The 25,133-nt window shown below is 35.1% G+C and overlaps 1 protein-coding gene across 4 annotated transcripts in view; it reads right to left on the reverse strand.

The window, feature by feature from the left end:
• Positions 1-25,133, reverse strand: part of Cop1 (COP1 E3 ubiquitin ligase) — a 129,632-nt gene that overhangs the window by 33,985 nt on the left and 70,514 nt on the right. For all 4 annotated transcript variants that reach the window (XM_059281137.1, XM_059281136.1, XM_059281140.1 and 1 more), the window contains exons 12-14: positions 12,080-12,223; positions 9,769-9,877; positions 8,965-9,046 (exon numbers count right to left, since the gene is read on the reverse strand). In XM_059281137.1, coding sequence (XP_059137120.1) covers positions 8,965-9,046; positions 9,769-9,877; positions 12,080-12,223 — 335 coding nt within the window. The remainder of the gene's footprint in view (positions 1-8,964; positions 9,047-9,768; positions 9,878-12,079; positions 12,224-25,133) is intronic.

Genomic DNA, 25,133 nt, shown 5'->3' on the forward strand with positions numbered 1-25,133 from the left:
AGAAAAATTAAAGATACTTATAAAGTACTACCTTCCAATAAATTTCATGATTATTTAAAAACGTATATAAATTTTAGTTTTCTGTGATTTAAGTAGACATAAAAAATAAAATATGAAAATCCATGGCTTTATTTTAAAGTTTTTTCTTTACATCTGATATAGTCTATTCTAAGTGGAATACACTAGAATTTATGATTAATTTGGAATCAAACTAGAGTAGATCTGACCTAAAGCAGAAAATTTAGCTGTTATTTTACAAAAGTACCAGAGCAAATGTGATTTTTAAACAATGAAAATATATGAGAATAAACATAATTCACAAAACAGAATTTTAGGCACAAGTTGCCATCCTAGTTGAAAATTAGAATAAATAACAAGCATTAAAAGCAGGGGGAAAGTTTTACTCTCCATCTTTATCCATCTTTGATCTGTTTCAATGTCTGATCCAGGAACAGTTCTCAGACAGAGCCCAGGTGATTTTGGTTTTATTTTTATTAAACAAAACTCCCCAAGTGATTCTAACATGTATTTGGGGTTGAAAGCATAGAAAACTTTAGGACCTTTAAAGATTACTGACAAAGTTACATCTCAAAATGAGTAACTAAAAAGGGTCCCAATAAAGAGGACTTCCATGAAGATGGCTTTCATAATTTACATGTGAAATCTCTAGTAAAAACTAATTATTACCAAACTAAGTAAGCTTTAAAAGAGACACTCAGCAGAGTAAGGATTTTAAATACAATAACTGTTTGTGTTCTTCTTCAGTCAGTAGACATAGATTTGTTCAGTTAACATATAAACTCTTTAGTTATTATAAATGTCATTAGTTTTGTCCTTTCCATTTCAGATAATTTGCTATCAGTATGTAAGTACACTACTGATTTCTGTATACTCATTTCATATCTTGGAACTTAAAAAAAATTCCTGAATTACAGATCAGAGAACTTGCTCAGTGACTAAGAGTACCTTCTGTTCTTGTAGAGAAGCTGGATTTGAGTCAACAGAAGGCTTTTTTTTTTTTTTTTTTTTAAATAAGCAAGCCAGGTGGTGGTGGCACAAACCTTTAATCCCAGTACCAGGGAGGCAAAGGCAGGTGAATCTCTGTGAATTCAAGGCCAGCTTGGTCTATAGAGCCAGTTCCAGGACAGCCAGGACTATACAGAGAAACCCTGTCTTGAAAAACCCTCTCCCCAAAGAAAGAAAAAAAAAAAGAAAAGAAGAAGAAGAAGAAGAAGAAGAAGAAGAAGAAGAAGAAGAAGAAGAAGAAGAAGAAGAAAGGCTATCAATGTAAAGCTATTTCTCAAGAGAACACATACAAATGGGAAATAGTTATAAAAAAAAGAAAAAGGCTCAACATTACTAATCAGAGAAATTCAAATAGAAATCACAATTTGTAATTATCTTACTCCAGTAAGAATGATTATAGAAAAGATAGAAGATAACAAATGTTGGCTGGGCTATGGAGAAAGGGACTACCATGATCCATTAAACCCAACACTAGGTATATATCCAAAAAAAGTAAAATGTGTTTACTGAGACACCTGCACTCATTTACTTATTGCAACACTATTTATAATGAGCCAAGATTGTGGTGGTATTTTACTTGTACTGAAATGTGATTTTAATTGTATGTTAATAAATAAAGTTGCCTGGGGGTCAGAGTTTTAGAGCCATAGCAAGTGTGTGGCGGTGGTGGCGCACGCCTTTAAGGACCTGGAGGGCGGTACATACTGGCAGTGACAAGGCAGTCACGTGTTTAGGTTTAAAACCAATGAGAAGGCAGAACAGCTAGACTATATAAAGACATACACACAGGAAGTAGGCCCCTTTTCAAAGAGCTCTCTTGGCTGAAGCAGGATCGCTGAAGCAGGAAGGGTAAGGCTCTTAGTTCTGACCTCTTGGCTTTCTTCTCTGAATCGGCTCTGTGTTTCTTATTTAATAAGACGGTTGGTTACATCTACACAAGATATAGAAATAAACTATTTGTTCAGACACTCTAGCCTGTCCACTTGGTAGAGATGCAGATTAATGCATCTTTCAACCCTTATCAGAGAAGCTTCTGTTGGATACAGATGGTGATTAACATGGAGACCCACAACTAGCCAAGGTGCAGAGAACAAGAGCTCAGTCCTAAATGGAACATTTATACTGCACCCTCTCCTCAGAAGGCTTAAGGAATGGGGGCAGAACGACAGTAAGACCCAGAAATGTGAATGAATATAAGAAAACAGTGTTCTCCAGACACAACCAGGAAGCTGCACTATGAATTCACAGCAGTTATGAACATACACACAAGCCCCATGCAATCCCACTATGGAGAGGGGAGGTGGACATGATGTCCCACACACAGGGTACGAGTTACTGGCAACTGATAGCTGCTGGGAGAGTCAGTCTTCTTTGAGTGTTACCACTGGTAGGTAAACTAAGCTCCAGTGGAAGGTCATATATCCATGAATATAAGACAGCACAAGGTGAGACTTGTGGAAAAAAGAAAAACAGGACACAAAGTTGGGTGAGCAGGAAGTGGAGATATATCTGGAGAAAGTAAAAGAAGGTAGTGAATATAACTAAAACTTATATGAAATTCTCAAAAAAACTAATTAAAAATTAAAAATATCCAAAACAATTAAATCAAACAAAACACATATTTATTTACATATGTTCTCCTTAGGTTCTAAAAAAGAATATAAAAATGACTGCTGGGAAAATCATATAGCAATGAAGGAGGACAAAAACACTCATTATGAATTCTATCTAGTTGGCATTAAAAAACAAATCTGTTATGTAATATTAAGTGTTCTTTCTATATGAGTTTTATTTCTTTAATGTTACTAGGTAAAGGAATGGTTTTCCTTTAGTATCATCTGATTCTTCAGCTCAATTAAAATTAGTAAATGTAAAAAAAAAATTACCATATAGAACGAAGTTTATTATCTAGTAATCTGTAATATTTGAGCTAATCAATTCCTTAAATTTGTTTTTCAAAATGCTATTTAAAAAAACAGAATACACGTTGTATTTGTATAATAAAACAGAAAAAACCTTATGAATAAAATTGACAACGCTGTTTGCCAAAACTATCACAAAACCTAAGATCTCATAAAAGATATAGGAATTATTTTGAGAATAATCCAGGGATTCTGTGATCACCGCTTACAAAACTTGACTAGAACAGGCTCATGCTCTTGATTTCTATTTCCCCAGATGGTTTTCCACTACAGCAAATGTATATAGCAGACATTTCACAGCCCTGCTAGCTTACAATATACACTATGTGGACCTTCACAGAAAAGAACAATTAAATCAATGACAAAGTATTGTCAAACTAAGAGAAACAGAGATGAGGGTCACTGCTGTGGGATGTTCTGTATGTTAAATGTGTTGCTCTGATTGGTTAATAAATAAAACAATGATTGGCCAGTAGTCAGGCAGGAAGTATAGGCGGGACAAGGAGAGAGGAGAACTCTGGGAAGTGGAAGGCTGAGGCAGAGAGATGCTGCCAGCTGCTGCCATGACAAGCGAGATGTAAGGTACCAGTAAGCCATGAGCCACATGGTCCCATGTAATTCATAGGCATGTTTTGTTTACCTGATTGATACCTGTTTACAGAGCAAAATAAAAAAGTTTACTTTGAAGAACAAAAAGAATCTAGGAAAGATTTTAGAAAAATGAAGCTAGACAAGGGAGTCAGTGAACTATAAAATAAAATAGAATTGCTCAATCTGAAGAATAAAAATACTGACAAGAAAGAAAATATTGTATAAGGTTCATAAAAGAAAATGGAAAGGTGAAATATTAATGCAAATGGCTATAAAAAAGATTTCAAATTCATGAATATTCAATGGTGTAGTTCCCAGAAGACTACTAAGAGGCTTAAGGAATGGTTGTGGTGATGTATTGTATTCACCAATAAAATTTATCTGAGGATCAGAGGAAAAAGCCAGTCACTATAGTAAACACAGAAGTTAGGCAATGGTAGCACACACCTCTAATCATATCATTCAGGAGGCAGGGATCTGTCTGGATCTCTGTGAGTTCAAAACCACACTGGGAACAGAGCCAAGCATGGTGACACATGCCTTTAATCCTAGCACTAACCCTAGAGGTCTGTAGGTCTGTACAGACAGACAGGAAGTGATACAACTGGGCAGAAAGAGGAAGTGATGTAGCTGGACAGAGAGAGCAAATCAGATGGCAGAACAGCAAGGCATATAGACGTGGGTATACAAGAAGTAGGTTAGGTCTCTTTGGAGACTGCTATGTTGGTGAGGTGAGGTTAGCTTGTGGCTTTTCCTATTCCTCTGATCTCTCAGGTTTTCACCCCTATATCTAGCTCCAGGTTTTTATTTAATAAGACTGTTTAGCAATTTGTCTACAAATGGTACTATGTATTAATAAAGGGGTAATTCACCAACATGTACTAACCTTTGGTTGATTTATGACCTTATGATAACAGTTTCAAAATAAATGAAGGCATACACTTCTACTTTAGGTGTCAGGCAGGACTCAATTCAGTTTTTTTTAAAGGTTTATTTTATTAAATTATGTGCAGGTATATACATGGGCCTGGGTGAATATAAGTACACCAAATGCATGCAGAAACCTGTGGAGACCAGACAGGGGTATCATATCTCCTGGAACTGAAATAACAGATGGTTCTGAAATGTCTTATGGGTGCTGAGAACCAAACATAGCCCTTTGCAAGAGAAGCAAGTACTCTTAATTGTCGAGTCATCTCTAGCCGCTCAACTGTGTTTTAATGCTATCTCTGAATGTAACTTGTGTTGAGTTTTTGTTTTGAAATAACCAATCAGAGCCATTCAACCCCACATACTCTTGATTTCCCCAGCTTCTGCCCTAACATGTACAGAGATTAACAAAACAACGTGTACCTCAAGATTGCTTTGTAGTTTCTTACAGAAAGAGTCACTGGCATGCTACCCTCCAGGTCAATTACTGCAGGTTCTATTGGCATATGTGGGTCTTCAAAAAGAGATTATTTGACACAATGAAAACTGAAGTTAGTACCAATTTTTAATGCAAGCAATTCATTGACTTATTACTAAGAAGTAGAAAGAAAAAAATCATTTAACAATTGTAGTTAATTTTTTAAATAAATAAATGGGACACACTTTTATTTTCACCTATCTAATTTTTTGTTCAGATTTATTTTTAAATTGTGTGTGTGTGTGTGTGTGTGTGTGTGTGTGTGTGTGTGTACATGCAAATAAAGGTGCCCTGGGAGGCCAGAGTCCTTGGAATCTCTGGAACTGAACACGGAACTATCCACTTAATCACTGAGCATCTCCAGAAAGCCTGTTTCTGTCATTTCAAAGATTTACTTTTATATCTACCTTCACATGAATAAAAAGCCTGTGATTTGCAGGGAAAAAATGAGAGGAAAATTACATAGAACATAGAAATAAATTAGACTTGATGTTTCTATCTCATATCCCAGAAAATAAGGAGACTAAGAAGAAAAGAAAAATCAGTAGGATATGAAAACCAGAACAATACTACCAAGTGTTCTCTAAATGACACTTACTGAACTCTCTATGAGAGCCAGAGTAGAGATTCTTCTCAATGCCTATGAAATAATTATCAAGGTAGTTCATAAATCAGACCACAAAGTGAATTAAAACAAATTTAAAGGGATTAAAATTATATAAAATGTTTTGTACCTATATTGTTTATAAGTCAGCAGATTTCTGAAAATTTTAAAACACATTTTATAATGGTCCATAGCTAAACAAGGTATTCAAAAAAAAACAAAACAAAACAAAAAACAAACCAACCACAGAATTAGAAGTTGAAACTAAAAACAAATGTTAATAAATGAAATTCTAGGATTAGCTACAGCAGTGCTTAGAAGAAAATGTATGAAGAAAACAAGGATTAGTCAGAGACATGAACTAAAATAGGATGAAAATAATTACATAGCAATACAGAAATATTAATGAATAAAAAATCAATGAAGTCTGAACAGCTTCCCTATGGACATCCAATGAACTGTTTTACAGATATAAAATAAAATGCATATAAGACTGTCCATGGACCACAAATAGCCCAAATGATCTTGAAAAGAAACAAAGACAGCAGATTCATATTCTTGATTTCAAAATAGCGCTTCAATTATTAAAACAATGTGGTACTGTAATAAAGATATACATAAAAACCAATGGTATACAATAAAAAGACAAGGGCTAAACCCATGAATGTAGAGTGCAACTATTTTCGTTAAGAGTTCCAAGACTATTCAATGGGGAAAGAATAATCTTTTCAGTAAGAGACATTAGAAATTCAGGCCATTTGTGTGTAAAAACAAAGCTGTCCCTTTAAACCATATACAAATTAAAATAGATCAAAGACATAAAATGTTACACTTACTGCAAAACTCATGGAAGAAAATATAGGATAAAAGTCTCATAACAATGAATCTGGCAGTAATTTCTCAAATATGCTCAAGGCATATACAACAAAAGTAAAAAAAAAAAACAAACTGGACTTTGTAACAATAATAATAAAAAAGAGAGTAGAAAATTCTATCAACAGTGTAAAAAGGCAACAAAAGGTGGAATACAAACCACACACTTGGTTAATACCCAGAATGTAAAGATAACTCTCATTTCAAGCATAAACCCAAAGAAAACTGAGAATTTTGACTTTAAAGGGGAAGGGGTTGGACATATACTTCGACAAAGCTCAATAGCTAACACACACACACACACACACACACACACACACACACGATATGTTCAATATCACTGAACAGTAGAGAAACTAAAATCAAAACTACAGTGAATTACCCCCGTATAGCCACTTCTACATTTTAATTATCTATATATTTTAAAACAAAACAAAAACAGAAGGCAGAAAGGTATGAGGGCAGGTAGGTGAGCAAAGAAGGAAGTGAGTGAATGAAAGAAGGTCAAGATGGAAAGGAAAAGGAGTGTTGGGAATAAAGGAAAACAGAGAGAGGGATGCAGTCAGTTGGGCAGGTAGTCAAGTGAATCAGGAGTAAAAGGCAAAGGAAATACAAGTGTTGACGAGGATGTGGAGAAATCAGAACACTTAGGTACTATAGCCATTATATATTGGATCTTAAATGGTATAGATACCATAAAAAGTATGGTGATAGTTCCATAAAAAAGTTGACCACAGATTACCATATGCTAGAGCAATTTCACTTCTGAAAACAACTAAAAGAAATTAAACGAATATATATATATTTGTACATATACTCATGTAGATAGTAATATTGTCCACAACAGTCAAAAAGGGTCTTTATATATAAAGGGGGGTGGGCAAAATATGTGAAATAAAGGCCCAATGCTGGGGCTACTATTATTTAGCCATTAATCTGGAAGCTACACAAAGAAAGGAATGAAAAAATAGAAGAAAATTAAAGTTACTCTCTTTAAAAGTAATTTTAAAAAGATTTATATTATTTTCTTATATATGACTGTGTGTGTTTGTATGTATACACATGTATAAAGATGCCTGTGGAAGCTTGAAGAAGGAATCAGATCCTCTGGAATGGGAAACACAAGAGAGACTTGCTGGGCTAACTTACAAGCCCACATGGGGACTCCAGACGAGGTTTCCATTCTCCAAATGAGAAGTTGTATCACAGACATACAGAGATCATTCAATTATATCATAAAAACTATTTAGGATGCATATGGAATGTCAAAATATTTTCTTTTGCTTATTTAGTTACACAGACATTAAAATAATGCAGCAAGCTGGGTGGCGGTGGCGCACGCCTTTAATCCCAGCACTCGGGAGTCAGAGCCAGGAGGATCTCTGTGAGTTCAAGGCCAGCCTGTTCTACTGAGTGAGATCCATCCAGGACAGGCACCAGAACTATACAGAGAAATCCTGTCTCAAAAATCCAAAAAAAAAAAAAAAAAAAAAAAAAAGTAGCATAAAATAGCATAACTCAGAAACCAAAATGCAGTATTTTCTAACCTCATGTTTCATATATAATTCTGTTAAAAGAACAAATATTCATCATCATCTTTTCAATACAGCCACTGTTGAATTAGTTAGAAATTTCCATAGTAACTAATTTGTATTTCCATCTAAAATTGTTTGGGACATGGTCCCCTTTAAATCTGTGTATAAAGCTGGGTTTACTGGCATTTATTATCACGAGTCACAAAAACACATTTAAAAAGCATTAGTGTACTTGATTTGAGAAAGTAAGCTAATCTGTTCACAACATCTCTACTAAAACAGGATAGGAAGAATAGCAGAAAATAACAAATAGTAAAAACAAACAAAGAAGAAAAGCAAAAAATGCCAATTAAGCTAGCAAAAAGAGATACATACAAACTTGCCTTGGAAATATTACACCATGAGGCTTTAGAATATATTGAACATTTAATATAATTTAAAATGTAGAAATTTCTAAATGCTTCAGAAAATAAAGTTTACTAGATAGTATATCTAAATAACAGTAGGGGCTGGACACATGACTCAGTGTTAGCAGCGCTTGCTATATAATCATGAGGAGTGGAGTTCTGACCCAAGTACCCATAGTACCACTAATGCCTGTAACTCCAATGGAGGGACCTAACATCCTCTTCTGGCTTTTGTATACATATATGCATATAAACAGGCATATAGACAGACAGACAGACAGACAGACAGACACACACACACAGAGACAGAGAGAGAGAGAGAGAGAGACTGAGAGAAACAAACACATACATAAGGAAAATAAGTATATATAAGAAGTTGCCAGCAACTCAGATGGCACTGTATGGCACAAATACAAAAACAGTATTGTGAAGATGCAGTGCATTCATTTCTCCTCACTCAGAAGGAAAAACTGATTTCTTGCTCAAATTATTTTTGATTCACAAAGTACTGGCATAAGTTTCATTAAATAACTTAGATAGCTGTGTCTAAAGGGAGTTCTGGGGAATGATAACTTCTCAGGGAAAATAGGAATAGTACCTTTTGCATCATCAGAACCTGAAGCCAAAAGTTTAGGATCCATCAGATTAAAGTCAACACTCCAACACCTCTTTTCATGCTCCTTGATATAGAAAAAAGAAAAAAATAATAATTTATTGATATGAGGTGGTGGCACAGACTACAGTTAAATGAAAAGCAAAGACACTGGTGGAAAGTCTCATACTTACTAAAATTAATGCTATGTAAATGCTGTAGAATATTATTTTAAGGTGTGTTACTTTTGTTTACGTTGCATTTAACCCTGTGAAGTTGTGTTACTTTGCCTGTCTAAAACACCTGATGGTCTAATAAAGAACTGAACAGCCAATAGCAAGGCAGGAGGAAGGATAGGTAGAACTGGTAAACAGAGAGAATAAATAGAAGGAGAAATCTGGGAAAAAAGATATAGCCAGAGGAGGAGGAGGATATCACAAGCTACACAACAAGCCAGAGTGAAAGTAAGTTATACAGAATCAAGAAAAGGAAAAGCCCAGAGGCAAAAGATAAATGAAATAATTTAAGAAAAGCTGGCTAGAAACAAGCCAAGCTAAGACTGGACATTTATAATTAAGAATAAGCCTCCATGTGTGATTTATTTGGGAGCTGGGTGGTGGGCCCCCAAAGGAACAAAAACAACCAATGTATTTGATACATTCTAAAAATAAAGTATAAGAAATGTCTTAGAAAAGCATTTGGTACTAAATAATGATTGAAAAATTCTAATTATGAAGCACACAAATATCTCAAACTGTTACAAAAACAAAAGAAAATAACTTTTAACATATAGTCAGTTTCCATATTTACCTGATAGACCTTTGACCTCTGTCCTGTGAATCCATCCCATAGTATGACAGTGCCTTCATAATCACTGCTGGCTAGCAGATTCTTATGGTAACTACTCCAACTGATACAGCTGAATGAAGGAGAAAGCTAAAACTTTAGGATGTAAATAAGTCCAATGGAGCATAATGAATTCCAGTGTGTTTGGGAAGATGAACACTCTTCAAAATGGTTTATATCACTTCACAATCATTCAGAAAGAGATGCTAGTAATACCTAGATTTTCTAATTGACAGTAAACTATCTAATGCTGAAGTTTACTACTTTTTACTCTGATCACAAAGTATAATATGATAGATACAAGCCAAGAGCTGCTACAAATCATCTCTGCTACATTTGAAAAGCATAACTATTAATGACAATAATAAATGCCTAGGTGGCTCAGGGAATGTTACAGCAGAATGACAGATATGAAAGATTGTTGAGCCCTATATTCAGGTTTGCCAAATCATATTAAGCTAAATAAATGAGTTTGAATTGGATTTGTGTTTACATTCAAAAGGTCTTAACCAATATAATTTATGATTGAAATTCTAATTAAAATCACCCAGTAGATTCAAAGTTGTAATATTTATGATTTTAGCTATTCTCTGAAAGTCTGCATCTAAAGCAGTTAAGTTATTGTTGAGACATATACACGTTTAAATTGGGCAATAAAATGTGTATATTATTGAACAAGGAACTAAGACAAGCAGGTAACGTTCTTCAAGAATGTATTTTGCTCTCTATTGTACTCATAGCAAATTTTAGGGGTTGGGAGATCATTTACATTTTAAAATATATTGTTTTCTGTTACAGATTCAGACAGACCTGACTCCAATTCCAGATCTGCCATTTAATAGCTGTAGCTCTGGTTAACTTAGTATATTTCATTAACTGGTAAAACAAATTGGACAACTTAGTTTTGCTTAGATTTTGGCCTTGAGCAATTTTGGCTATTTTCTGTAATGTGCCATAAAGTACTATACATTTGCATATGTGCCATGACAGAGTAGGCAGGAGCACACTTAAACTCTAATTACATTTTCCTCAAGGGATCAATGCCTACGAATACTTGTCATGAGCCAAGTATTCTGCTGAGTTTATTACTGTGATGTTTTAAAGTACAATTTTATACAAGTGATATTACTATAATGGCCCTATGCTATAAATAATTATAAAGGGGGTACAAGTACAGGCTCTAGAAGTAATACTCCCTCGATCTGCACCTCTCTACATATTAGCTAGGTCATATCAGGCAAGCTATTTACTTTTAGTTTTAGTACCCTTCAGCTAATACTGGTAACCATCTCAGACAACTGGTAAAGCACTCAAGACAATGCCTAACACATAAGCATTTAATAAATTCATTTTTGCAACATAGTCTCGACTTAGAAGACAGACTATAACAGACGTTCAAGTATGGATGCCACTAATAAATGAGTGGTCTCACAAACTGTTGTGGATAAATTTGGAAACAAAAAGAACATAATACTTGTTTATTATTAACATCATTAAAATGCACAAATAAACACATTTACCTTGGATTCAACATCTTTAATCTAAAATGTCCCAGAATCCAAAACATTCAGAGCACCAAATCTGTTGGCTAAATATACACAAACCCTGTTTCATACCAACATGTGTGAAGACACTTCTAGGGTAGGTGAAATCTGTGCTTAGGTTCACATCTTCAGATAAAGGATACTTAAAACTATGTGCATGTATTTATCAAGCTAAGAAAGGTACATGAAGGACTGATTTCTTTTTGAGCTTACACTAGTAATCAGGTTCTCATGAGAACAGCTGGGATGTCTATTTCTTCTAGAAAGGGAAGAGAGAGGAAAAAAGGAAAGGCCAAGAAAATAAAGGAAAAAGCTGATTCTGGAATTCCTGACATTCCTGGGAAACAGTTCAGCACTACTATGAATTATAACTCTTACTGAATTAAATTTAAATGTGTTCTTTAAAAGAAAAGCAAAGTATTTGTATGGAAAAAAGTCATAAAACTAGAAACAACTGTAATATTTAGAGACGTATATATTATGGGGATTATTTCTGATGTTTAGATAGTATTCATAGGCAAAAGTAAATGATAATTTCCACAAAAAGAAAGCAAACAACATCTACAGGAAAGATAGTGTTCTGCTTTAAAACAAAGCATCGCTATATAGACAATCATAGTATGCACTCTGAATGAATAAGAAGTCTCATAGAAAAAGTAAAATAATTTCATACTTATCACTAAAACAGACAGCAGCTATATACATATGACTTTGTGGCAACAAAAAAATACCTGATTTTGGAATTGCAGGTCATTTCATTCTCAGGGTAATGAATATCCACTGCATCCTGGATGACTGTGCCATATTCATAGACTTTAATCTTCTTTGTAACCCCAGCAATTGCGAAATAATCACAATCCCGGTCAAATTCGATACTAAAGGGCAGAAGGGGAAAACATATCTCATCTGTAAGATCACGCAGCCAACCTTGTGATGTTATATATAGCAACATTTCAGAATTTTCAGGCTTTTTTTTTTTTTTTTCACCTTTCTTTTTATTCTCCAGTGCTGGGGCTTGAACTCGGCATAAATGCATACTAGGCAAGGCATATATGCATACTAGGCAAGCACAATGCCACTGAGCTATGTCCTCAGCCTGCATTTTCTATTTCTAAAGAGCGTCTATCTATCTCCACAGATAAAACAGTTTCTTGAAATAGCTTCAAGTTTCACTAGGCCACATGTCCAGAATAAGTCATCAAGACATCAAATTACAAAAGATAGGGAACTGTCTAGTTATGTAACTGTCAAGCTGAACTTTTGTTCCTAGGCATATTTTCCAGTTTACCGTTAATAACCATATTACATCTTAGTATGGAAACTTTTAATGGTTTGAAATATTACTAGTGTCAAAAGAAAATTACCAATTAATTTTTTTCATAAATTCATGTTATTACTCTTTGAGGGCATGTGATATTATTTTAATAAATAAATCTGTACAAGCAGAATTACTGAAGCAATTGGGTGGTGACAAAGGGACAGAATATTAATAAAAACAGAGTAACTAAATTATCATTATTTTCCCCCTAAGTCCATTCCTTATTCCCAAAACAAATACTATCTCAGTGAACTACAAAATGTCAATGCACACTCCTTATTACACAAACAGGGAACACTCTTTAAAAAAAAAAAAAAAATCGATCCGTTCCTTTTAGAGGACTTAGGGAATCCATACTTCTCTTGTAACTTCTTCTAAATAAAAATTCCAAAATAAACAACTTCAACGCAAATACAAGATCTTATTCACCCCTATCATACAAGCTAGAAATCTTATTTGCCCTGATACAGTTAAAAATTGAAATGAACCACCAACTTCAATACTTCTCAATATGAATTAAGTGTCCTTCCCAGGTTTAGCTGTAATTCCAGAGAATACAGCAGAATTCTCACTGATCTATGATTACTAATTCTCCTAACAACCATATGAGGAAGATACTACTATTATCAACATTTTAGAATACCGAGGTTTAGAGTGAAGTAATCTGCTCAAAGTTAGCTGGCTTTTAAGATGTTTGAGATGATAGTTATCAGGTAATCTGGCTTGAGAGTTGAGGATACTAATATTTAAGGCGAAATCACAAACAAACCTCTTGTATACAAGTCAAACTATAAAGTATGAAAGTTCAAGACTCAAACTCTAATAAATTTGTTATGTGTTTTTCATACCTACGTATCTCTTACCACCAATAAGTATCATGATGAATATACTAGATACTCATAAATGCATATAAATACAACTGCACTATATATGTGTAAAAATACAAATACTTATATTGTGTATTTAGGGTATTTAGGGTGCTACTAGATGATATACTTTAATGGGTTACCTGTGCAATATTCATACAGAATTAACTTAGTTACTACTTAGATAATTTAACAAGAAGCTTACTGAGCTGATGATTAAGAAAGAAATATATATTAAATTTTTCTTAAAAACACATTGAAATACTTTTCTAAATTATAGTTTCAAATCATTCCTTAATTTCTAAGTTTTACAAAAACTTTCAGTTAAGTGTCAGCAACTATAGCACAATTTAGCTAATAACCCTCCCAAAATACACTTACATACCAATGAAACAGATTTATTGGTACAATAATATTGAGCTTCTGTTTCAGCTACCATTTCCTGAGTTATGAATTCTAACACCAAAATTATATTGATAACTTTTAATCTATCCTAACACACACACACACACACACACACACACACACACACACACACACACACACACCCCACTTAGGAAATGGTACTTGTGCTGGTTAGTTTTATGTCAACTTAACTCAGGCTATAGTTATTTTGAAAAGACCCATCTCATTTGAGAGAAGGGTCCCACAATACTGGCCTGTAGGCAAGCCTGAAGTACATTTTTTCAATTACTGATCGATGTGGGAGACCTCAAGCCATTGTGGGTAGTTCGACCCTGGGCTGTTGGTCCTGGGTGCACTAAGAATGCAGGCTGAGGATGCCATAGAGAGCAAGCTGGCAAACAGCATTTGTTCATGGCCTGAGTGTCAACTCCTGCCTTCTGGATGCCGCCCTGTTTAAAGGTCCTGCCTTGATTTCCCTTAGTGATAGACTGTGCTGTGGAAGATAAACGGAAATTAACCCTTTCCTCCCCAAGTTGCTTTTGGTCATGTGATTTTTATCATAACAACAGAAACCATGACTAAAATAGACTGGCAAATCACAACTATTGGAACAGAAATCTACTCTTAGCTGAGGTAATTTAGAATGCATAATTCAAGTAAGAATCAGCTACATAATTCTGAAATACATTCCTTTCATCTATAAACACATACTACTTAAAAAACTCAAAAGTACTCTAATGTACAAATGAAAATATGTAACTAAGAAAAGGCAAACTACTAGTTTTTAATTAAAAAAGTTTAAGCACTAACCTGTTATTAATTTGAAAACACTGAATGGAAAATTAACTAAAACACCTAAACAATGACCTATATAGTCTTTGTTGACACTTGGTTTCAGATATCCTTTTCCATTAGCAGCAGGTGTCATTATTTACCTTACTTTTAACTTGACTGTTAAAAAAAAAATCAACTTTTTGTTTTGGTCTCATTGCTGTTTTCTTCCATTTTGATTACTTAATAAATATTTTGGGGAGTAAGATATGATGATTCATGTCTATCTATAATCCTAGGGCTCAGAGGCTGAGGCAGGAGCATTCTAAGTTTGAGACTACCCTAGGAGACATAGTCTTTCACAAAAAACAAAACCAAAACCTAATCCAAATCAACCCAAAACCAATTATGCTGGGAATATCAAAACCCTAACATTATACTAAAAAAAAGCATGATCTGAAAACTGCAGTGTGTCTCTGAACATTAGTTTTTAGGTGCTGAGAGTTTTCCAGAACTCATCTAAAACAAATGAATATAGCCTCTTATTCCATAGGATGGCATTCCAGCTATTTTGATTATGTCAGATAACACAAAAGTATAACAGTGCCTAATTAGGATGAAATAAAATAGGTATAAAAACTAACTGAAATGTAGCTGTTTAATTAATTCCCAAAAGAGTAAGAAGTCTTGCTATTTATTGTTAAATGTTCATTTCTGCCATCTACTGTCATCTACAATTATTAAAACTATCGATAAAAATTTATTACAATGAAAAATTCCATTTCATCAATCAGGAGTGTCCTATACCAAGTAAGACAACCTACCACCACCACCATTACACATTCACTTAAGCCATCCGGTGTAGCAGGAATCTTAAAGAGTCTTATTAATAAAATAAGAGCCAAGTATTGGGGTGAAATGCTGGAAGGTCAGAGAGACAGAACAAGCCACATCTAACCTCACCTGGCCAACTTCTCAGTTGGTCTTGTTTCCTCAGACTGGAAGCTTCTGTGTCCTCATCCCAATGGCTCTCAGCTGAACTGTTGCTCGAAAGCCTGAACACTTAACCAGCCAAATGCTTCTAGTTTCTGGTCCTCACGCCTTATATACCTTTATGCTTTCTACCACCACTCCCCGGGATTAAAGGCTTGCTTTCTGGGATTAAAGGCATGATGAGTATCCTTGAACACATGGATTTCTGCCTCTGAAATGCTAGGATTAAAGGCGTGTGCTACCACTGCCTATCCTTTATGTTTAATATTGTGGCTGCTCTGTCTCTGACCCCAGATAACTTTATTAGCATGCACAATATTTGGGGGAATACAATACCACAATCCAGGAACCCTCTGCTCCATGAACTTAGCCAAATGGCTTCTTATACCAGATGAGGCCAGCCTACACTGCCCGTGAGGCCATACTACACAGCCTGGGAACCTCCAGTATCCATCTTCCTCTGCTAAGGTAGGCCTAACACTTCTCAGGAACCTCATGTACCAGGTGACCAGCCTGCCCACGAGATTTCTTGCAACTTTCCTCCTCAGCTAAGGTCTGTATAGATTATAAGTGCATCAGGCTCCAGCTTCCTTTTTGCCAGGCCCATCTACAGCTCCCAGGAATTTTGATACAAGAAGCTAACCCACAGGGCCTCCTACTTTACTTCTCCTGCTTGAGGTCCAACTCTCCACTATAAAACTTCCCTGAACCAGGCACCCAGAGGAAGACTGTTATCTCCATCATACTATGACTTAGTCCTCTCCTGAACACTGTAAATGTTGCATGAGGCAACTTGAATCAAGACAAACAAACTGAACCAACAGTCAGATGTGCAAGTCTCAAAAAAGACACAAAGTGAAAAACCCAGACATATCCCAAAATTCTAATTCCATAATAATGGTGCCTACTGAAATTGTCTTAGAACTTCTATACGAAGAATTGCAAGAGCACAAGCATCTTCCAACAAAGAAGACATGAATATAGTTCAAGAGAACAAAAACAATGAGAAGTCAATATAATACATGAAACTCCAAAATGAAATGATTCTCAGAATGAAAAATCCAATAAGCCAAGTGAAAAACCTCACTAACAAAATGATCATACAGCACAGAAATAAGATTTAGAAAACAAGGTAAAGGAATTGGATCAATTAAGTAAAGGTCAATGATAAATTTTAAAAAATGAATAAAATGATAAGACAGTAACAAGACACCATAAAAAGACCTAACTTTTGAGTTACGGACATAGGAGAACAATAATATAGTAAAAGCATAGAGAATATTTTCAATAAAATATAGAAAATTTCTCAAACTCAGAGAAAGAGATGCCATCCAGATAAAAGAGGGCTATATAGACAGAACCAGAAAAGAAAACTCCCTATAACCCAAAATAGTTTAAACATTAAAAACATAAAGAAAAAAATGTTTCAAGAGAGAAAGGTCAAGTCACTTACAAAGTCAAGCCCATCAGAATAGCATCTGAATATTCAGCTGAAAAATTTAAAACCAGCAGACCTGGAAAGATGTATTCTAAGTTATGAAAGCTAACTACTGTCAACACAGAATATTATACCCAGCAAAACTATCTATTAAAAATTAAACAAATAAAAACTTTCCAATATTAAATTAAACGAAGAATAAAACTTTCCAGAATTAAATGAAGAATAAAAGCTTTCCATGATAAAAACAGACTACAGAACTTATGAGCACTACTCCAGCTCTATCAGATGATACTGGGAGGGAATACTTCAATCTGAAGAAAGGGCAACCCAAGAGACCACAGAGAAAAAGCAACTCCAGAGCAGTTAATGAAAAGAGGTTAAATAAATAAATAAATAAATAAATACCCAGAAAACAACAAAATGACAAGAATCAACACACATCTTTCAATAAGACTTGACACAAGCCAGAGTCACCTGCGAAGACTGACTCTCAATCTACACAATGTCTTCATCAGATTGGTATGCAGAGAAGTCTGTGACTGATGTGTGCAGCTGGGTGCCACCCATGGCTGGGTAGGTTGAAAAAGAAAGCAGGCTAAGCACGTCAGTAAGCAGCATTCCTCCATGGCCCTGCTCCAGTTCCTATTCTGCTTAAGCTCCTCCTGCCTTGGGTTCCCTCAATGATGGACTGTGATGGCAATGTATAAGCTTTGACTTCCTTGAAAACTCTTTCCCCCCATATTGCTGTTGGTTATGGTGTTTATCACAGCAAAAGAAAGCAAACTAAAGCACCAAGTAAATGAAACTAAGAAACAAGTAGATGTTAACTATCCTAATATCTGACAAAATAGACTCCAAGCCAAAACTAGTCAGAAGATAAGGAGAGTCACTTCATACTCAATAAGATAACAATCTGGAAATAATCACTCTGAATGATGTAACTCCGACTCAAAAACACAAATGTCACATGTTGTCTCTCATATGTAGACGTGAGCTTTGAATCTTTATATACAAAGATTCAAAGGGGAAGAATCATGTGGGGAGGATTCAAGTCAAGGGGAATAGAATGCAGGTGGTATGAAGTAGGTAAAAGATCAACAAAAGAGAAAATGTTAAATGATATGGGAACAGGAAGAGGTCAAGGTAGAGAAAGGGATATGGGAGAGAATTGTGGTTTAAATGCAGACTGCACCCCATCCCGTAGGATCAGGTATTTGAACAATTGGTTTCCAGAATGTGGTGATATGAACAATTTAGGAGGCAGCACCTTCCTGGAGGAAATACATCACTAGCGACAGGTTTCAAAATTTCAAAGCCTTTCCCTACTTCCAGCTTGCTCTCTGTGCTTCTTGCTTGTAGCTTTCTGTTCCTGACGCGTGTCTCCCGCAACAGTGAACAATTCTTATTGTTCTGGAAGTGTAAGTCAAAATAAACTCTGCTTTTTGTAAGTTGCCTTGATTATGGTACTTTATCATCACAAAAGATAAGTAACTAAAATATGACTAACACCAAAGACAGTTGAAAAAACCTTCACACACACACACACACACACACACACACACACACACACACACACACACATTTAACTGAAATTATCTTATACGAAGAGGTAAGAAAATGCTGTTCCCAGACACCACAGACACAAATAACAAACCTAGTGTCAAATATGATTACCTGTTTTCAAGTTTTTGGTCACTGGGATTCTACAGAACAATCCTCACCACAAAACATTACAAGCTATTTCAATTGTTCTTAGTTGCCTTCCAGAACTTGTAAACTCCAATGGTAAATACTGCAGATACCACATCCTGGAGTAAATGGACATGGAGAAAGCAAACCAATACTGACATAGATGCTTCACCCCTATGGCTAGCTATCATAGTAGTGGAAGATTCTATGCATAATAGGGGAAGCAAGTAATCAACAATCCTACCCAGCTGTGAACTTTGCCAGCTTCAATGATGATTGGCCTGACAAGAATATCCTCACTGGGGCAATAATGGTATGCATGTTATGAGTAGCCAATGACTTTCTCAGTACATTAAAGCTCCAAAACCTGTGACTGACTAGGTCACAAACCTGAGGGGGAAACCCAACACTAAGTCCTTACCTTTACATCCACAGATTAGTGTATCTCTTAACCCTCATCAAAGTTTGTTTAGCCACCCCCTCTTCCACCTCTCCTCCGTAGATGGCAATAAACACAGAGACTCACAACTGATCAACCTGAAGAGCATAAGAGTCTATGGAGTGTTTAGCTCTAAATGGGACATCCATATCAGACTTCCTCCAACACAAGGCTCAGGGATCACCATGGAAAAGGGGGCAGAAACACTGTAAGAGCCAGGGAATATCTATAGCAAAACAGTATTTGCCAGACACAACAGTGCACTGCACACACATACAGCAGTGGTAACTGAATGGATAATATCTACACAAGATCAAGACAACTCCTGAGGAGAATTGTTTTTTTTCAGAGATCTAACCCCTGAGAGACTGACTATGTTTCAGTAGATAGCTCTACAACCATGCACATATATGTAGCACTAAGGGGACTCAGTGGGTTTGTTTTATAAATTTAAAAAAAAAAAAAAAGAGTACAAAGTTGGGAAGGGCAAGTGGTGGAGAGAAACAGGAGAGGAATTTCAGGGGGAGGGGATGGAAGGTGGATCTAATAAAAACAAATTACATGAATGAATGAAACTATCATTAATAAAAAATTCATTTTCAACAGATTTGTTTTTATTTCCAACCATACTTTTTTGCCTTTGAAAAATAGTACTACTGGAGACAAACTTAAAATATGGAAATTGCATTTTCTTTCACATTTTGCAATTTTCAATTGTTTAAGAACGTGAATTATTTCAACAGTTGAAAAACATAATTACACTCTAAGAAACTGACATATCCTTTGTCAAAAGGGCCATGAGTCAAGTGATTAAGTAGCAAGGCACTGGACCATAAAGCCCAGCTGATTAATGCATCTTTCCAGTACAATGTGGCACAAGCAAGGCAAAGTTGTATGTGCCCAAGCAGTTAAGTCTGTCACTAAGTCTCAGTCTGCTACATGGGTATGCAATTATAAAATGAGTATAAACAAACAAGGTAGATTAATATCCCCAAACACTAGAGCCCAGTTTTTCAGAAGAAAACATAGTAAGTGCAGTTGTTAAAAATCTCATTTACCACAACAGTGTGCCTCAAAAGTCACAGGGAGCTATAATTTCAAAGAAACAGATCACAGACTTAGAAAGTGATTATTATAATGAAAGAGACATTGCCAGATCTTTAGAGAGAACAAACATAGGCAAAAATCAATTAAAACTGGTATTATTCAATGGACTTTCTCCTAAAGCAATAAGTGAAAGCTCCTATTATACTTATTACACTGAGTGTTAAGCATTATTTTAAACACCATACTTAAGTTAAACTCCAAATGTCTACTATGCAGATGTTAAGTCATTTGGTGTAGGTTATATCAAATAATTAAAATTCAAGAGGCCAAATTTCAGTTTATGCTCTCAGTTATCACTCAAAACTACCATTTTAATGAGAATAAATGGGCTATTCTTCAAAGGACATAACCTTAGGCAAGAAAATAACACAGAATAACAACCTATAATATTATATAATAATAATAATAATAATAATAATAATAATAATAATAAAATTAACCTCAGAAAACAAATTAGAGGAAAAGGGAATGAGATAGACTCAGAGAATTTTTAATTAATAGGAAAGATCACACAGTATAAGTGAATGACAAATATAAGTCAAACAGGCACAGCAATTCAGAAGTCAATGATAACTCAGGCTCACCAGAAAAACAGAATGACACATGAATATTCTCTACTATCAAACATCTAAATGGCTTGCTTTCTGCTAGCTGATAGAAAATCTGACACAATGTTTCAGAAAACTACAGAAATAAGTACTGGATATATACTAATGCTAACTCAGGCTCCTTAACAAATCGAATCCTATTTTCATCTTTTCTCCATAATGATGGTGTGTGTGTGTGTGTGTGTGTGTGTGTGTGTGTGTGTGTGTGTGTGTTTGGTGTCCATGTGTGTACGTGCATAGATATGTGCTGTATGTGTACCACATGCATGCAGATGATCAAGGAAAGCATTTGATCTCTGGAACTAGCTACAGGTGGCTATGAGCCACCAGATATAGATGAGAAACTGAACCCGGGACCTCTGTAAAAATAGTGATTAAGTAGTCTTGTAAAAATAGTGATTAAGTAGTTAAGAGCAAGTGCTCTTAACAGCTGAACCATGTCTTCAGTCCCTCTAATCCATTTTAAAAAAAGGAATTAGAATAAATTTCTCAATCCAGATTGGTGACATAATCATTTACTAATATATAAAGCCCCAATTTTAATACTATGAGATCCATTACAATGTAGCTTAAATGCTCTCTTAAAATTTAATTTTTAAAAAAATTATACCCTTCAACGTATACAGAAAGGAAAAAAAAATTTCCATTTCAATCTTGCCAAAGATGTAATCAACTGCCCTACCTACAAGCAATGGGTAGGTCCAACTTGTATGTACACGATCTGAGATTTCCTAAACATAAGCAAATATATAAGAATTTGTACTCTTTAAAATTAAGTAGATGGGATTAGATCATGCTAATTTACACCATAATATCTACTAGTATTTCTTGGCAATCATTCTCCATCATCTGCATATTTTAGAGCCACCTTATTTCATTGTGGTTGTACAAAATTCAATAAATAAGAATGTATTTTGTATCACTAAAAGCCATTTAATTTTGATTTTTGTTACTATTGTTCTTTTGTCACGGTTTGAGACAGGGTCTCATGTAGCACTGTCTGACATATGTAAGTGAGGATGACCTTGAACTGTTGATCTTCCTGCTACACCTCCCAAATGCTAGGTCTTCTATAGTTTTATTTAATTTTGTTGAACTTTGTCACAGACTAGAATCTGATCTGAATCAGTGTCTCCAACAGTTAAATGTTTAGTTTTCTCTTTCAGCTTTTCATAAATAAAAATATTTATAACTAAAACCCCATTCTATTAGTTACTTTTCTAGGGCTGTGATAAAGATCATGATGGAGGCAACTTAGAAAAGCATGCCTTCACCTTACAGTTGAGTCTTGTGGTGGGAAAGCACAGCAGCAAGCAAGCATGGTGCCGTAGCTAAACGCTGAAAGCTTGTACTTTGAGCCTCAAGCAGGAAGCAAAAGAGAATGAACTGGAAATGACATAAACTTTTGAAACCTCAAAACCTGCCACCAGTGACAATTTTCCCTAGCAAGGCTACACCTCCTCAGCCTCCTCAAACAGTGTCGCCAACTGGGGACCAAGCATTCAACTGCCCAAGACTATGGGGGATATTTCATTCAAACCACCACACTCACTATGGACTATGCCGTTATGATGTGTCGGGGTGTGTGTGTGGTGTGTGTGTGTGTGTGTGTGTGTGTGTGTGTGTGTGTAACAAGAGTGATTGAAATCTCATGTTTTCCACACTGAAATAAACTTCAGTTTCAGTTTTCAAAGTTTTAAGTTTTAAAAAGCCACATACACAGATTTGATTCGATGTACTATGAAAATATTTTCCTTTTGAAAGGTTTCACCTATTTATCACATTTGTTTTCTTTTATAGCTGTCATTTTGTGATATATACTGTTTCAACTACACTTTTAACAAAATCTTTAGCCACCTCATTCCTTTAATTATTCTCATAAATGAGCATTACAATATTTCTTTCTAGTAACCAAAAATATTCTGTATGACTTATTATAATAAATCTATCAAATCTTTATTCTGAGCATGGTAGAGTTATTATTTCTATCTACACACTTTCCTCTTTTACCTCTACTGATCACAACTATTGCACTTTATACCTCCATATGTATCTATAGTTCTTTCATTCAAACTTGTGGCAGTGAGAAGCTATAAACAAACACCTGAGCACAGAACAAATATGACACTTAAAAACAAACTACAATTTCCAATACGGAACATTTTGAACTTATTCATTATAAGTAAGTGCAAAGATCTAATTATTCCATTATTATTATTATTATTTTACCTAACACACGTGTACCTGTTATGAAACTATGAAATAATTCCAAATACATATTTGCTGGGTAAATGACTCTTTTTTTTAATATTTAGAACTTCGAATATATTTTATTCCCCTTTAAAATGCGACACATAACAGGCCTGATATGTGAGAATTTAAGAGCTAACGTCCATCCTCTCAGGAACATGACATCATTCCTCATCAGATCCCACACATGACTTTTACTGGAATTCAAATGCTTATAAACCTAAGAATATGACAGACAGTGCAAGAGCATTAGCTATGGCAGGGTTCACTTTGCTAGCTGCTTCTACAAAGAATGAAAGCTAGGGCTACTACAGGCTGTGGAGCTTTGAAGCCTAATTTACCAAAACAGGCACTGCTTTTGTGCTTAAGGGGACTTTACACATAGTCATGGATCTTTGCTGTTTTGACCAAGCCAGTTCTAAGAAACAACTCAGTTTGCTTTATTCTTTAAGCAAACTTTACTTTTCACAGTGGCCTGTTCCCACTTGATGGAGCAACCAGATTTTTACAATTTTGAAATAGTCATGAGCCTCATCTCTTTAAAGTGGATTCCCACAACATTCATTCATAGATTCTACCTTTCCAAAAAGTGTTATAAACCTGAGAAAAATGTTTTTCTTTAATGTGGTGATAAACCATGTGATCATAATATATCTAAATCAAGTCAATATAACTGCTATTAAGTGTGTTTGGGGGGAGTTAATACGTATTCCATTTTATTTCGGCAGTGTTGGTGTTCTGATAAAACTTTATTTCTGAGGACCTAGGTATGCTGTTTAGTTAGCACAGTGCCTTCCTAGCATGCAGGAAATCCTGGGTAACATCCCAGCAATGCACAAAAAAATGGGTAGTACATGACTGTAATCCTAGCACCCAAAATGGAGACATAAGGGTCAGAAGTCAAAAGGTTATCCTTGGCCACACAGCAAGTTTGAGGAGAGTCTACCTTATCTCAACTCATTTATGGAAATTGAAATTGGAATTTCATATAAATCTCATACCACAAAATAGTACTCATCATTTTCAAGTGTAAAAACTATTCTTGCTTATGTACTACCTAAAATCAGGCAATGGGTTGGAACAGTTGAGCAGGTATTTGCTGACAATTACCCTGACTTAATGCACATAATCATTACATTGGAGAGGTACTAAATTGAGGCTACATTTTAAAGTCCCCACATATTTTTATCTGGTTACTTTATCAGTTTGTTCATTTTGCCTTTAGTTCCACAAATCCACAAAATTTTGTTTTAAAACAATTACTTTCTACAACATTTACTCTGACATTCCCTCTGGCTATCAGCAACTAGCTGGAACAAATACATGACCTGACAGACTCTAATGAAACACTACTGTGAATGTCAAGTGCTTAGTGTGGTAAGTCTTTTTCCTTGGGCAATTAAAACTCAAGCTGCATTCTGAAACCCTTAAAGATCAATGCTCTGATAATTAACTCTGACTCAGCAAAGCTTATATGAAGTCATAAACTATATTCATTTAAATCAGTGGTTCTCAAGAGCCCTTTGAGGGTCGAATGACCCTTTCACCGGGTTTGCCTAAAACCATCAGAAAAGACACATATTTACATTTTGATTCATAACAGTAGCAAAATTACAGTTATGAAGAAGAAACAAAATAATTTTGTAGATGGGGTCACCACAACTTAAGGAACTGTATCAAAGGATCACAGCATTAGAAACGCAGAGAACCATTGATTTAAATCAACTGAGTGGTAAACTCACCTATCCTAAACTATCTCTTCTATGCACAGTAAAATACTATCTTCTGTGGGTTCTGTATAGCAGAAATCTTTGATAAAATGACAATAAGTTCTGAAATTAAAGGTTAATAAAATCTACCAAAGCAGAAAAAGCCAAAATATGTTTCCCCCAAAGTAC

This window comes from Peromyscus eremicus, chromosome 15 (assembly GCF_949786415.1).
Source record: "Peromyscus eremicus chromosome 15, PerEre_H2_v1, whole genome shotgun sequence".
Classification (NCBI taxonomy): domain Eukaryota; kingdom Metazoa; phylum Chordata; class Mammalia; order Rodentia; family Cricetidae; genus Peromyscus; species Peromyscus eremicus.